Here is a 16,117-nt window from a genome sequence, read left to right as displayed (position 1 = left end):
AGCAAGATTTGAAAAAGTAAACATTTATTTTATATTTTGGTATTTGTTTTGGGTCCATCTGGATTGCTTGCTTGTACTTTAAGTTTGAAGAAAAGTTGTCCCCAGTACTTTTTATTTGTTTGGATGTACAAAGGGATCGTTTGGCATTCTCTACAATGCTTCCTGTTTCATGGGAGCACAGACACTAAGGCATTGTAGTCAGGTGCTTTGCAGCACAAGGGCTGCAGCCACTCCAAAGGCTCTTAGCAATAGAATTGCATGCCTCAGATGAGATTTGGGGTTTATTTGCTCTTCTAAATTGCAAAAACTTGAAAGTGGGACTGGGTGGAAGGAATGTGGTTTAGAGGTGCAGACTATTCTTTGTGTTTGCTTTGTGGAATGTAATGAGAATGGTTTCCAGGCCTGACATTTTTTTAATTAATTCTTCAGGCAGTGTTGGCCTAGGGAAATATTTGAACTTTCTTGATTATGGTTTTGCAGTCTAATGTAGGTTTCATGCATGTGGAGAGTGATGATCCTTCCAGCCTAGCACTGGCAAAAGTGTGCTTCAAGCAGATTCGTGTGTAATGTCTGTGCACAACTGCTGTGTTCTCTGTCTGAATAATAAAGAACAAAGGAGAACTAGGAAGCCTTGCTTATAAAACAAGTCACACTGGAGAGATTAACTATTCTGGTGTAGTCTTCTGTCTCCAGTTAAATGTGTAACAGAGCTTTGAGCGTCTCAACTTGATGCATTTCTTTATTAAATCTTTAAATATTCCTTTTAAACAAAAGCCCATTAGATCTTCCAATTAGAGCTAGAAGACAGAAGCATTGTCAAAAATATCTAAATACTAATTATTTGTCAAAGTCAAATTTACAGGATCTGCTGAAAAGAGGCTGTTCAGAGGTTCACAGGCATAATAACAGATTCATTTACTTAAAGGACATTCAGGATTCATCATGCTGGCCATCCTGAAGAGTTAAACTACCACTTTACAATGCTTCCAGGGAGAAGCAGCAACTATAATGGCCTTGGAAAACTACCTAATTTGTGTGCCTTTTCTCTGTGTGTGCACAAGGGTAGGAAGGCAGCCCCCTGGCCATGCACATTTCAAAAATATTGTGAAGTAGTTAAGGAAAATACCAACATAACACTCTGAAAAATTTGTGTTGACCAAGTCAGTGGCCAGTGATTTTTCATACGATCTGTCCCAGAAGTTCTGCCTTTTCTTAAATGCATCTATAAGACAAGCAGAGGTCAAAGCTACTGATTGACTTTTTAGTCTGCCATGCCTGTGTAGCAGTTGGTGAGCAGCTGTAAGCCCTGTGTGACCCCCGGCCCCAGCTAGATGTAATACACAGTCATCTGTGTCTCCTTGGGCTGCCAGACCCACAGGAGCTCAGTTCCCAGGGCACCCCCTTGGTGGTGACCATGGCACATGTGACATTGTCCTCCTTGCCACGATGGTGGTGCTTTGGCCATGTGATTGTGAGGTCAGGCTGGGAAGGAGGACCAACATGGAACAAACATTTAACCTGTACAACCTGTACTGTTGTCACCGTGCTAACAGAGCTCGTGGATCTGGAGAACTGCACTTTGACGTGACTCCGTTTGATGCAAACCTGTGGCCCTTTGCAGGAGTAGAATAAAACCCTTGGTAGTAGAGAGGGAGATGATTTGTAACATCTCAGAGCCACCTTTCAAGCTAGTGAGGCAGTGGTGGCGAGGCTGACAGGGCTCCTGTCCCCTGGGCACGGGAGAAGGTGGCAGGCAGCACCGAGACCCTGAAAGCCCATCTGGGGGACCAGCTTTTGCAGCTGCCTAAGCATCAGGCTGCAGGAGGGAAATTGGAGTGAAAGTCATGCAAATGCTTTCAGGCTTGGAAGTGCTGGGCTCTGAAGGGCTGAGCTGCTGTACCAGACGCATCAGCTCTGAGAGGGCTTTAAGGAGTTTTGGAAGCACACAGAACTGTGGCATTGATAAGACATCAAAGAAAAACCGGCGGCTGTGAGTTTTAGAGCTGCCAGATTAAAGCCTCTGAGTATCACACAAAGTAGCCATAGCTCCTCCTTCAGAGTTAGCAAGTGACATTATCAAGGAATGAAGCAAACAGCCTTTCAGCAGGAGATAATTTGCCCTACAAACTTGATGCTTGAATTAGAAAAACAAGCTACACTCTGTCAATGCCAGACCATTTGAGGATAATTTATTAAAATGCAGAACTGATGTTTTGCTGCAAATTGTGTAAAAACTGAAATAAGAAAAATCCCCCTCCCTCTTCTTGGGAAGGGCATTTTAACTGCTTGGATCTAAAAATCATGGTGGCCATGTGTGCTATGGCTGGAGAGTAGCTAAAGAGGGGGAGGAGCTCTGTGAGGTGAAGTGCTTGGAGTGAAGAAAAATGGAAGGCTTTAATGTGTATTTAGGGTTTCCAGTAACTGTCAGAAACAGGAAAAATTCTTTCTCTCCCACATCACTTTTAGCTCTCATCACCGAGGAGAGAAGGGTACGCGTGGTTACTGTATAACAGAAATGGGAAGGAGAAGACTCTTGGGAATAGTTATTTTTCTTCCTCCTCCTCCTCCAGGATTGATTCCAAAGGGTTGGGTATATCTTCACCTGAAGGGGCTATGAGTTTCATTTGGACCAGGTGGAAGGGAAGCAGTGGTTTCACTTGGTATCTGTCTGGTATCTGGTAGTTGAAAGGTCCTCAGTAAATCTTTTACAAACAGATTTTGCAGCATTTGTAAATGCTGCTTGTTTCATCTAGTTATTGTTTTCTTACCTTTGGATTTTTCTCCCTAACTTTGCAAATTCCTTGATGTGACCGTAATAAAAACACAAGTGAACTGAACAGAGTCACAAACACTATTTCAGCCATAAGCCATTCTCCTTTCTCCTATGTGAATAAGAAGTCTGGATAAAAAGCCTGAAACGTTAATCCAGAGGATCTGTAATTTCTAACATACGTATTACTGCAGGGTTTCTTGCACCTCATCTTCTCTGCCATTCATGGTACTAGAATGTTTGTGTGTCATGGAAAAACCCCTCCCCAGGATGGTCTTGATGGCATTATATTTACCTGCTTTTATCCCATGCCTTCTCTCCCTTCTCCCCTTTTCTCCTCCTCTGCTCCCATGGACGTTCAAGCTGACAGTGAGTGGCAGCCCCCTGCCAGGTGCTCTGACCCTGCTCTGCTATAGAGGTGGCTACTCTCCCCTTTGTGTTTCCTGCTTTCATAAGTCTCTAGTGAGCTGTTTCCAGGAAAGCAAAGTCAAGCCTGAAAGTTACAGACTCAGGAGATGGTTATCTCACAGCCTGGCATACCCGTTCTCTGACCCTGCAGTTACAGAAGTTATACACCAGTACAGAGAAATCATCTTCTGTAGGCTATTCTGGATGAATTTCAATCAATTTTAAGACAAACCCAGAGCATATAATTTTGTGATTAGAGGATTCTTGTTACAATTTGTAACACATAAATCTGGAAAGAAATGTTCATTTTCCTGCATGTGTATAATTGCAATGTAGATGTTTTAAACAGCAGCAATTTAATTTTATTGAGAAGAGTAAAAAATTTTATTTCATACTTTAAGGCTAGAATGTTAGGATTCATGCAATTCTACATTTTTCTACAGTCTTTTGAAGAAATAAGTTTAATGTTGGAAGGTAATGGAGGATGTGCTACTCTTTTAGGCTGTACTTAATTGAGATGCCTCCTAGGACTTTAGCCTAATAGTGGCAAATGGTTATAACTGCTACTCAAACAGGACAGCATTAGCATAAATTGCTTTTAATGTGATTATATTCATCCAAGGTTGAGCAGCTAAGTGATGCTTAGCCAGGTGTTAAATAGGTATGATTATCTAAGGTTTAGTCAATGACTGTAGACATTTGCCAATTAAAAAGAGTAAAAGAGCAAATAGAAATTATATTCCCTTCTACTTAGCACCTTACATTGTCCTTTCAACTCTCAAAATTGCTTTTTAAAATGTCTTTCTCTAATTCTGTATTCTTTCAAAATAAATTACTATAAATTTTAACTGTTCAGCAGAACCAGTCTTACCCACTCTTACACAAAGAAATTCTTATCTTTTTTTTTTTGTTGTTTATCTAGCTTTTATCTTGATTACTGATTCATATTCCAGTTCCTAGAACTGGAAAGTTATTAGTGGATGATGTAGTGTGTAAATGATTTTTAAAAAATTAAAATTACCTTCTCTGCAGTACTTCTGTATAACCCTCTACCAATTGAAGTGTTGCACTTCAAATTTCAAGACTATACAGCTTTGTTTGCAGCACCAATCTCCCACTAAACACCTTGCTGCTCTCCCCACTGACATGGAATTAAATTTTACTAGGAGCTGTCATTTAGATCCCACCAATTTCATGTGCACACACACTCTATGGAGACAGAGACTCATCCAGCTGGATGAGATGTGATGTTAACCCTGTGCTAGCTCTCTATGCAGCTGTGGGCTTTGTAATAGCTTTTAAACTTATTTTTTCACTTGTTTTTCCTAGCAGAATGTAAAGATAGGGTAAGAGGAGGCATTTGCCCTTTTCTGTAGATTTTTCTATTGCAAACACGTTGCTCAGCACTTCTTCATTATCCCAGGGGCCTTTGGCACATAAATCTCACTTAAATGTTAATCAGCTTCAAGTGAGCGGCAGTCAAATGAAGCTTTATAGATGAAGCAACCCAGAAAAGATCTGAAGTGGAGGAAGAATCAGAGTCTGGTCTTCTGGCTTACTTGGGATTCAAGGCTTTGGACAAAAAAGAAGCTGTTCCATTGTGGTCCAATGTAGGAGAAACACAAAGCTTTTCCTAAGTTTTATTGTTGCTATAGGAAGCAGATGCTCTGAAATCCTAAGCTGTACCTTTCTTCTCCAAGACAAACCATGGAGCTCTGTTCTCTGAGTGCCTCGAAATTCCTGAAGCAAGGCTCCTGCTGGCAGTGGAGGAGCCAGCTGCCACCAGCTGGTACCCCATCTCCAGGTCTTGGCTGCTGGGCTGCCACGTAGGGCCACTCCTGCAAGCATCTAGGTGACTTCCATGAATTAATGGCATCAGGGGTACTGTCTGTGTGCTGCCAGAAGGGGGAAGGCTGGTTTGTGTGCTAATTTTGATTGATGATTTCGAAACAGATGGTGCTGGCAGGGTTGAGTGTGATGTGGTACCACAGGTTTAGAAGAATTCACATTTCATACTTTGTCTCAGTAGATGCAGGCCCTGATAATCTAAAGCTTTATTATAGTCACAATCCATGAATGTGATTAGCTGATTTACTTTGTTCAAGCTGTTCAGGTACTTAAAGTAAAACACTGGTGTGTGAGTCTGCAACACCACCACCAGGGTTTTATTAGCTCTCAGTACTTGAAACTGATGTACTGGCTGGTGTGTAATTTTCTTCTGTAATTGTGTTACACGGCCTTGTTTATGACTGCATACCATTACAAGCAGAAATATTTACAGAAGCTGCAGGACCACATGCTGGAGGGGCAGGACACAAGCCTTGCATGCAGTACTGAGGCGTGGGCCAGGTGGTCCTGGCAGCTCCTTCCCAGCACCCACCACCAGTCCCATGAGGTTTTTTACATGGCACCTTGTTTCATGTTTTTTCCCCTTAGCTGCTACATGGGCTACAGGTGATCCATGCCCTCTTCTCTTGGAGTCCAGCTAGCAGTCTTCAGCCTGCTTTTGATGCATTAAGCAAGGAGGAAACCATTCTAAAGCAAGGCTTGGCACATGTCCAGATGAGCCAAAAGCATCAGTCTTTTTCCAGGAGCAAGATTCCAGCTGAAACTCAGCATCTTGCAGTACAGAAAAATGAACAACATGCCAAAAAGCTCTTGTGACAAAAGGACTTGTGGAGGAAGCCTTGGGGCATTGTCTGTAATAGACAGCACCTTCCTGGATTATTGCTTGGTGATTTTTCCTGCAGGTCACCATCAGTTGGGTAAAACACTGTCCCAAAGGATGCCTGTGTCTCACATGCTGGCAGGGCTGTGCTGCAGCCAGTGACAGCCAATGCAGCCCATGGGCTGCATTCTCCATGCAGGAAGGGTTCAGATGGCAGCACATTCCACGTGCTGCCCCACTGCCTCCTGCCCCTGCTGTGCCCTAATGTGTGCCATTGCAGGCTCGGATGCAGCGAGATGGACAGGGGCCTCCAGCTTCACTGTGTTTCTGCATGCTTCAGTCATGTGGAATTGCTTTCAGATCTCATGTACTGATAGTTTTGTGTGGCTTGGGATTTTTTTAAATATCATTCATCATACAACAACCACCTGTACCTGTTACTGAGCAGCCCTTATATTGCAAGGGCTCATGAAAAGCAAAATGTGCAGCTCAATTAGATACAGGCACAGTACTTAACTGCAGGACAGTGGCTGTATCTTGTACAGAGCAGGATGACCAGCAATCCATTTGTCACAGTCTGATTCTCCCTGGATAGCTTCAGTGTTCAATTCACGGAACATTTAAAATTCATTTTAAAATTGGCTATCCATGCTACATTAAACTCTGCTCAGAATATTTACAGACTTTTATATACAGAAATACTTGAGTTTATACTAGGTCTGTAGCTTAGGAATATCCCTCCTATCTCTTCATCACTGAGAGCTTTGCTGGTAATTATTTATGTGTAAAGCAGAATGGCACCGAAAAGAGACTTCAGGCATAAGAGGTTGGAGCAAAGTCCCAGAGAAATCTGAAGGTAGCTGGAGAATCACAAAGTAGGAATGAGCAGTGGTTGCTTGGAGGACATGAAAAAGCAGAGGTGCAAGACCAGCAGAGTCTGGTATAGCAAGGATGGCAGCTGGGCAAAGCCAGACTTCTTCCTGGCTCAGTATGTATCACTGTGACTGTTTCAGAAGAGCTCCAACTCTTAAGCAGGCTGAGAAAAAATAAACCTAGTTGTGGCACTTCCTCCATCCATGCTAGAAAGCAATACTGTGCTGCGCTGACTAGCCAGTACTGTGCAAAAATCCCTTTTGTAGGGCAGCTTTATTTAACTTTTGAAAAAATAAGGTCAGAAATTTAGGGCAATTAGTGTGAGCAAAGCTCAGCAGGTTCACATCTCCCTTATGCAACCAGATCTCTAATTACTATCTGCATATTTTAAACACTTCTCACAGTCGTTTGAAATACGATTTTTCTCTAACTATGGTGTTGTATGTTGTTTCTTGGGTTTTTTTAGCAGTCAAGAACTGCATAAGGTTTCTATCTTAATATGTAATTCTCTACTTCATCTTCAGTAACATATTTGAGTAAATTCTGCTATTTAAAATTGCATTTGGAATTACAGGTTGTAACTTGAGTAAGTTGCATGGTTAGGAAACCATAATGAGCTTTTTTATTATATAGATTAAGATTTTGGATTATATAGATATATGTTTCATGGGTAAGCAGTTTACTGTATTTGTAGACCTGCTTTGTTGAAGGCATGTATTTTATACCTTGAGAGCTGAGACAAGCTGAAGTCGGACTTGCAGTTTTGGAAATGCTACTGATTCTAATGTCATCGAATTTGTTTTGCATGTTTCTAATGTGTCCATTTGTCTTGTTTACACAGAGACTTTGCTTATGTGGCAAGAGACAAAGACACAAGAATTCTGAAATGTCATGTGTTTCGATGTGACACACCTGCAAAAGCCATTGCTACAAGTTTACACGAAATCTGCTCAAAGGCAAGTGGATTTAAAATCAGCTGCATTTGTCTGTTCAGAGGTCCTTGAGTCTTATACATATAATCAGCAGTTGTATGCAGTGTTAGTTTCATTTATATAATTGGCAATGAGAAACAGTGTAGAGAATTTTTAAGGAAAAGGATGAAAATGGATGGGAATTATGGGAGAGTGGGCATTTAGATTTGAGGAGGATGATAGGTGCTTTTGATTTGACAATTGTGTATAGAGGCCAAAGGCTTTCCTGAAAAATAAAGAAGCTGCAGGTTCAAAATTGAAAAAGAACACAGAGGTTCAATTAATGATGTTAAACTCCATAAATACATCAGACCTTGTTTGAATTGTGTTATTCAGTTGTATTATCCTGCAGGACATAGAGGAAAATAGTTGCTAACCATTAAAATCATTATCTGTTAAAAATGTTAAAAAATAATAACCTGCTGAGTCATGTGCCCTCTAACTTATTTCAGATTTCAGAAATAGGATTGTAGTTGCTACTGTACTACATATTTTTTTAATGCTGTATTATTACTGTCTTCAGATTATGGCTGAACGGAAAAATGCTAAAGCTATGGCTTGCAGCTCATTGCAAGACAGGATGAATGTCACCCTTGATGTTCCTCTGCAAGGTACTGTGTGTTACAGCTAGTATCCTCAGGATGGTCCTGTTTTAGATAAGTTTTGTTTCTGATGCAGATTTTGACAAAAATGGAGCATGCTGGGTGGAGAGGTCAGGGGTGTATTCCTGATGTATCTGTAATAAAATCTATTATATCATTAATCTGTAATTAATGTATCTGACTGATTGTAATCTGTTCCTCTATTACTTTATGTATTTTTCTTGGTTATATTGACAGTTACAGAGTCCTGCTCAGTAATGTCATCTTGTGCATTTCCTCTTTTATTTTGAAATGAAAGTGTTTCAAACACAGTCATACTTATTTGTGGCTACTCAGATTATTGTATTTTTCAAATCAAAATACTTCCTGACTTGAGACTGCACCAGTTGGCCAAATCTTCCTTAAAACCAGAATATACTCCAGTTACTCACTTGGATTCAGAAGTGCCATAGGGGTACTCCTAGGTTTCAGCATCTATTTTAGCAACTTCTGAGGCAAGGGTGCCAAGTGGGTTGTCATCCAGCTGTTGCACACTTCACTGCATGGTAGAAGGAAGTTACCTTTGTGTGCTGTTATTTGTCGTATCTTAGTAGTTGCTGTTTTGAAACTATTCCAGGAGAAAAAATATACTTTGTATTACTTTTACAGCAAACTATTTGCTTCTAGATCCACCAGTTTGTACTGAATATCTTACTCCTAATCCATACATCAGATTGTGCAATGGTCTGTGTAATGTGTACTGTTCAGGATGGTATTAAAGCAGATTACAGATTTTACATAGCTGTTGCAGTGAAACTTAGGTTTATACATCTCAGAGACCCATTCATCTTTATTTTCTCCATTTTAATATGCCAACATTATAATGTGATTTTATTCTTAGCATAGACCAAAAATTCCTTTAGAAATTACTGAGGCTTGTTCTTGTTAGAAGGAATAAAAATTTCTTTAAATTGATGTAATACCTTCAGAGTACAATTAATGGGTAAACAGGTTTATGTTATTAATGAAATAAGAGTGTTTTTTTCCTGCTGTGAATGCTGATTAATAGAAATTGACTTTTGTTCCCATGCAGTAGATTTTCCAACACCAAAGACAGAACTAGTACAGAAGTTTCACGTCCAGTACCTGGGCATGCTACCTGTAGCTAAACCTGTGGGTATGTAACACTTAAGTGAATTCCAAACTACCTTGCTTAAATTCTAATGGCTTGTCAGCTGCCAGTGCATGACTTTTGGAGTGTAGCAACTCTTCTGTTTCAGTCACATGAATCAGGCATAAAGACATATAATATTCAGGGCATCACATGAACATGTGTTTTGCAAACAGGGTATTCTGGGAGCTGCCAAGAAGGCAGAGTTTCTTTCTACAGCTTTCTCTGAATATGAGCTCTGCTACTAATGAGAAGGGCCCTAAAGAACTGAAACAGTACAAAAGCTAAACAAGATGCTATACAGGTTTTTTTGTAAGCCAGAGGCACCTGCTTTGGTCTTCCAGATGGAGAAATACAACTTCACAATACCTTCTTCCAAGATAAAATTAATTTTAATAAGGAACACAAAACAATCTGTTTTCTGTAGTACTGTGTAGAGATTAAAAAATCTGTTACATTTCATATATATTATTTTTAAGTAGTTAATTTTATTCTCTTTTAGGAATGGATACTCTGAACAGTGCCATTGAAAGTCTAATGGCTTCCTCTAGCAAAGATGACTGGTTGCCAGTTACCATGAACGTTGCTGATGCTACTGTCACAGTCATCAATGAAAGAGTAAGGCAGACTGTGTTGTTTAAAACACAATTAAAATGAGTGTTGAAATCCAGGAATACAGAAATGCTAGTTGGGTTAATTTAAACTAAAATTTATTTGCTTATTTTGCATTTTATTTCTTTCCAGAATCTGTAGAGACTCTTACTGCTCATACTAGTTTCAGTTTTATTTATCATTCCAAGCATGTTCTCAGAAATAAATTATTATAAATATTAATTAGATAATTAAATTCAGTGTATTCCTTTCTAGGAATTTTGAGCCTAAAATGTTGAAGGTTAAGCCCAAAGTAGTAGCAATCCTAAATTCCAAATTGCATTTGCCTTACTCTTGGTATGGAAGCCAAGAGTAATATAAAAATTTGTGCTACAGAGGAAAATGTAGAGCATCTTCCATGGAGTAAGACTTACTGATGCTGTATTTTATATATGTCTTTTGATGAGGTACTAAATCAACATCTCTATAACATACCAGTAATAGGGGAGCATGTTTTGGAGTCATTATACCTATGTTGTTTTGTTTCTTCGCAAAACAAGTAGCTTCTAAAATGTACAACATTTTAAAATTTTGTGGCAATGCTCAAAGCCTCGCTGACAGCCGGGACAGGGAGATCCCGCCCAGGCCTGAGCATGTTTGGTTTACACAGATGGATAAGAAGGAATTACCAATCTGTATCAGGATATCCTCCCATTCAGCAAAATTGAAAGTTCCACAAAGTATCCAGTAGTAATGTCAATCCTTTGGTTCATGACCAGAATGAAGAGGAAGTCATGGTGGAGTGTCGTGTGCGGTTCCTGTCCTTCATGGGAGTAGGCAAAGACATCCACACGTTCGCCTTCATTATGGACACAGGAAACCAGCATTTTGAGTGCCATGTTTTTTGGTGTGAACCAAATGCAGGCAATGTATCAGAAGCTGTTCAGGCTGCTTGTATGGTAAGTGACCTTCTTCAAAGGCATGTAACAGCCCTTTAGTTTTCACTGCCTCCATAAATAAGCATTTTTTCAAATTTTTAATTATATTAATTTCAAGACAGAGAAAATAAAGATAGAAATAGGAATACTATGATATATTTAATAAATTAAATTCCAAACATTCTAACGTTTGAAGCGCCAGCTTAGTGAAAAATGCCCCTTTAATTATTTTCTCTCCTAACCTCTGCAACATGCACGTAAATTAGACTAACACCAGAAAATTGTCTAACACCAGAAAAACATTTTGCTTGGAGTCATGTTATGAAATCCAGAAAATAATCCTTTTTCAAGAGTAACTGAACACAGAAATTCAAATGGGTATTTATATGATTTATACCCATATCTGTTGTGTGCCAATGGACATTTTCTGCCTAAACACTGACAGACCAATTTCCCATTAACTTCAGCTAAGCTTTTTGACACAGCCAAAGCAGATGTTTGACTACATTTAATGAGAAAATACTAGAAGTGTATTTAAAATTGTCTGTGAAGTGATTTGATCCAGTAATGATTACAGAATGGCTTTGCTTTGTTGCAGTTACGGTATCAGAAGTGCTTAGTAGCCAGACCTCCTTCACAGAAAGTTCGGCCGCCCCCGCCGCCTGCAGACTCAGTGACCAGAAGAGTCACAACTAATGTAAAAAGAGGAGTCTTGTCTCTCATTGACACTTTGAAACAGAAGCGTCCGGTCACCGACACGCCATAGCTGCTTAAAAGAGAAGATTCTCCTACCATGTGACTGAAGACAGCAGTAGCTACACTAAGGAAAATGAACAGACAATGTCTGGCCTTCCATTTCAGTTGCTGATGCTTTCTCTTCCGAGAATGTACCCCTATCAAAACAATGTTAGATAAGCATGTTCTCTCGTCTTGCCACCATCGTGTGATATGAAAAGAAGCATGAATAATTTTTTTGCTGTCAGTGAGTTACATCATGGGCAATGGAAGGTCTGTTTGATTGTAAATACACAAACATTACCTAAACTCACACAAAAAAGAGAATATGGCCACGTCCCTCCCAGTGAACTCATGCTAAAGTCCTTGGAGTGAATGATGCCCGAGTTAAAAGTTTCACCTTCTTGAGCTGGATTTGTCATAAACCAATCATAAATCCTACAGCACTTTGCTCTGTTTTCAACACTGGAATAGGTATCAAGTATTAGCTACCATTTAATTACTGTAGATTAAATACCAAGTTTTATTTTTTACAGAACTGCACCTGTTACTTTTAAATTGTTTGTCAGCCTTGGTCTAGCTACTACTTTAACACCTCCCTGACATGTTTTTGAATCATACCGTCATTATGTCATCTTCTGGTTACACATTATGGTCTTACAGAAGAATTTTGTTTAAAACCAAACCAATGACGAAAAATCCAGAAGTGTTTTCAGTAATTGAGTTGCAGGGTGATCCACTGAAGCTTTTCAGCTTTAAACATACAAATTCAACTGCTGGGTGTTAAATTTATTCTCCTAAATTTATCATTAATTCATCAAAAATAGTTTGTTTAATGGAGGTCTCAAACCAATCAAGAATAAGAAGAAACAGTTAGTGATTTTATTCTCTTACAGCTGTTATAGAGACTAAACTATTCCATACCTTTTCCATACAAGTGTTTGATGAAATGTTCAGTTCAGTGTCTGGCTCCACAATTCTCTCTTCCCTCAGAGTTTGTTGCTGAATACTTAGCATGCCAGAAGAACAATTCTGTTTCTTGTTCTTTACAAAACTTCATTAAATTTATTTTACTTTTAGTGCCCTTGTAACAAAATAAAAAGAGAGTGCTTTTTTAACAGGATAGTGTTTCAGGTAGTACAATTGGATTTCACTGCTTTTGCTCCAAAGACTTCATCTAATTGATTTACTTTACACACCTGCAGACTCTCACAAATCAGCTCAGCATTGCCCTTGAAATTGTACCTCAGGCTGATTTTGAAATGCAGTCATGCATCTTCAGTCTCTCCCTTTGTCATCTTCTGTCTAAACCTGCAGATTGGTACAGATTTTGGAAATGGAACATTAAGTGTGTTTAACTAGTGTTAAAAATGTTTTGCCTCCATTTATAGCTAGGTTCCAAACTCTGTCTCCCAAGTCTGCAAATCTTGTGATACTCCAATGATAAAGGAGCCCTAGCAAAGTTCTTGTTACAATAACTCTTTTTTTATTTTAATATGCAAGAGACTGTTATAAACAAAGTATTTTACTTTTTATTTCCTTGTTCGAAGAAATTAATGACCACACCTGGCGAAGTAACTTAGGAACACAACAGGAAAATAATGGTGATTCAAGAAATTTCTGCAGTGAAAAATGCAGGAAAATCATTACTAAACTTTGTGTGATGTATGAGCAAGTGTCAGGTGAAGGCTGGCTATGCAACTATTGTAATTAAATTTAGCTTTGTACAATATCCTCTGAAGAGCTATGGATCTCAGATCTCTTCATGACCACGATTCTACACCTCAGGCACTGAAGCAACTGTTCCCCCCCTCAAGACTCACACTCTTGCCACGTCCTTTGCACCGCCTCTATTGCCTGTACAGATGGAAAAGCTGCTTATGCTGAGGACACAGGGAGAGCTGGAGGGGAGGGGTGCAAACAAACCCATCCCCCTTAGCAGTACCTGTGGCTGAACTGACCACAGAGCCAGATCACACAGCATGGGGATGGCAGCTTGTATATAGCTTCTATACTTTCCAGTACTGATCCCAGTCACCTCTGTTAGGAGCAGTGTAAAACTCACTTCCTATCAGAGAATCACAGAACTGTTTGGTTTGGAAGAGACCTCAAAGGTTGTCTCATGCCAATCCCCTATCACGGGGCACTTTTCACCAGATGAAGTTGCCCATCTAACCTGGTGTTGAATATTCCCAGGGATGACTGCTCTCAAACTCTGGTGGCTAACAGGTACCCTTAGGTAGGATTGTGAAGTTAAGAGATGAAAGTTTCCTTGTTCGTCATTGTGCTAGTGATTCACATTTTAATTTATTTTAAATTAAATACTTTGTGTATTTTTAAAGTTCCTGCTGACATTCCTGTTGTGATTTGGGATTGGCAACTGTTGTACAGCAGTGAATTAATTTTAAACAGTACAATTAAATTTTGTCATTGCATCTGCACAGTGCTGATTAACTACTGTTAAAAAGAGAGATCCAGACTCTCTTTAACTAAACCACACTTAGCAAACAGCAGTGTAAAGGTTCTACATCCGTGTTGTCAAGGCTAGGAACATCTGGTTAGCCTTCATTAGCAACGTGTGCAACTGCAGGCAGGGCAGAGAAGACAGAAAGGTATTGAAAAGCTGTACATCATTCGCCAGTGTATGTTTTAAGAGATTTATGTCTGTTAACGAAATGCTGTTGGTTTTGCAAATATTTAAGTAGTGTGCTTGATGATTTGACTATATGTGGCCTTTCTGCTTCAGTAGAGCTCCTTATTCTCCAAAAGATTTAATATACACCAGGTGTTTGCAGAATCAGAGCCTAATATTACATAGCCTATTATCTGTTGTTTCACAATATATTCAGACACTCTTTTTACCATGGCCAAAAAAGTATGTATGGAGTGTGGGTGTGTGGGTGTGTCTGAGCAACTGCAACTGTTCTAGTTGATGTTATAGCAACCCTTCAGTTATCTATGCATTTTTTATAATACCTAGTCATTCTGTAGGCCAGCAGCCATGTTCACTATGCCTTTTATGTCTGATGCCGCATTCTAACTTAACCTGTTAAATACAGCTTAAAATATTTTTATTTTATTTATTCTATTTTTACGGAAATATCCTGCTTTATTATGTTGATGTATTGTCTTTATTGGATGTGCTCTTGTAACATTCTCCACTCTGTATTCTATAGGTTGCCTAAAAAAAAGGCAGGCTTTGTAATTATTTGTAGTCACATTTTTTATTGAAGTCTGTAGAAGAATCATGTAAAGCAAAGCTAACTTCATAATTTTTTCAATGCAAGTAGTAAGTCAGAGGTATCACAAGTCAGTCAGTCATGTCATTAACAGGTTCCCTTGCAGAAGCAAGGAGATTTATATTCACAGTCAATGACTAATAGATAAAAGCCTTTCTTTTGAAATCTGTAGTGCTGGCTGTAGGCTTTATTTAAGCCACTTACTGTTTCATTTACAGGGGAGCAAGGAGGTGCGGGAGATGCAAGCATATGGAGGCCACCTACAGGCTGGTTAACTGGGGATAACAAAAATAGCATAAGAACAGCATAGAATCCATTCACAGTAAAATGAGGTCTAGTTATATACTTCCTGTGTAGAGTCACCTGTACTTAAAGGAATATTACACACTTCAGTGGCAGAGGAACAAAAATTGTGGAGTACCTAATAGCTCACACCAGTGCTGTCAGAAAGGGTTCTACATTTCTTAATTTTATCAAGCATTTCATAGATCATTTACCATGGAATCGAAAAGTGTTAGTACATCACTGATGGAAAAGAGAACATTCTCATTTCAAGAGCCAATATGGGCTCAGCATTTCAGCATTACCCCTGAATGCATTACTTCTTTCTTGGGCACGTTAATTAACACATTGCCACACCGTGTGCTGTCCCAACAGCCAATGCAGGTTCGATTTAACAGCAGTAAGACAGAAGGAAACACACCACTGTTTATTAGCAGATAAAAGTACATGACTGACAAGAAGAAGGACAATTTTCCCTGCTGTTGACCACTTATGTAATCTGTTCTGAGAATAAATTTAGCTGCATAAAGTGATTGTCTCAACTGTTACTACTCCATGAAACTGCAAAATTATTTTGTTCAAATTAGTGGTTGAGGGAAGAGAAAAACACACCGGTGGTTTAGAGGCACTAGCAGTACTATGAGGGGTTTTGTATGTGAAAAGCTGAATCAACAGTTTCTAGTTGAAAATTACAAATAAACAACTGGATAACAGAAAAACTGCTCCATAAGATACGGTTTTACTGTAATAAGTTATTGACTGTTAGAGGCATCTACCTACAAGCCATCTGAAGTCAGTCCCAGATGTTGCCACCATGTGATGCCCCATGCTTACAAAGTAAGCTGCTGACCTGCAGTTGAAATATTCACTCTCTGATATTCTTGGTAAGA

At 39.3% G+C, this 16,117-nt stretch overlaps 1 protein-coding gene across 18 annotated transcripts in view; it reads left to right on the top strand.

Annotated features, from left to right (window-relative positions):
- APBB2 (amyloid beta precursor protein binding family B member 2) overlaps window positions 1-15,756 on the top strand; it is a 168,000-nt gene extending 152,244 nt beyond the window's left edge. For 16 of the 18 annotated variants that reach the window (XM_077782812.2, XM_085577819.1, XM_077782817.2 and 13 more), the window contains 6 exons: window positions 7,561-7,675; window positions 8,214-8,301; window positions 9,365-9,448; window positions 9,945-10,060; window positions 10,813-10,992; window positions 11,570-15,756. In XM_077782812.2, the coding sequence (XP_077638938.2) occupies window positions 7,561-7,675; window positions 8,214-8,301; window positions 9,365-9,448; window positions 9,945-10,060; window positions 10,813-10,992; window positions 11,570-11,737 (751 nt within the window). In that variant the 3' untranslated portion in view covers window positions 11,738-15,756. The remainder of the gene's footprint in view (window positions 1-7,560; window positions 7,676-8,213; window positions 8,302-9,364; window positions 9,449-9,944; window positions 10,061-10,812; window positions 10,993-11,569) is intronic. The other 2 variants (XM_077782818.2, XM_085577823.1) reach the window with 1 other exon arrangement.
- Window positions 15,757-16,117: the final 361 nt, after the last annotated feature.

This window comes from Lonchura striata, chromosome 4 (genome assembly GCF_050655825.1).
Source record: "Lonchura striata isolate lonStrDom1 chromosome 4, ASM5065582v1, whole genome shotgun sequence".
NCBI classification, from domain to species: domain Eukaryota; kingdom Metazoa; phylum Chordata; class Aves; order Passeriformes; family Estrildidae; genus Lonchura; species Lonchura striata.
This window is presented reverse-complemented; position numbering and strand designations above follow the sequence as displayed.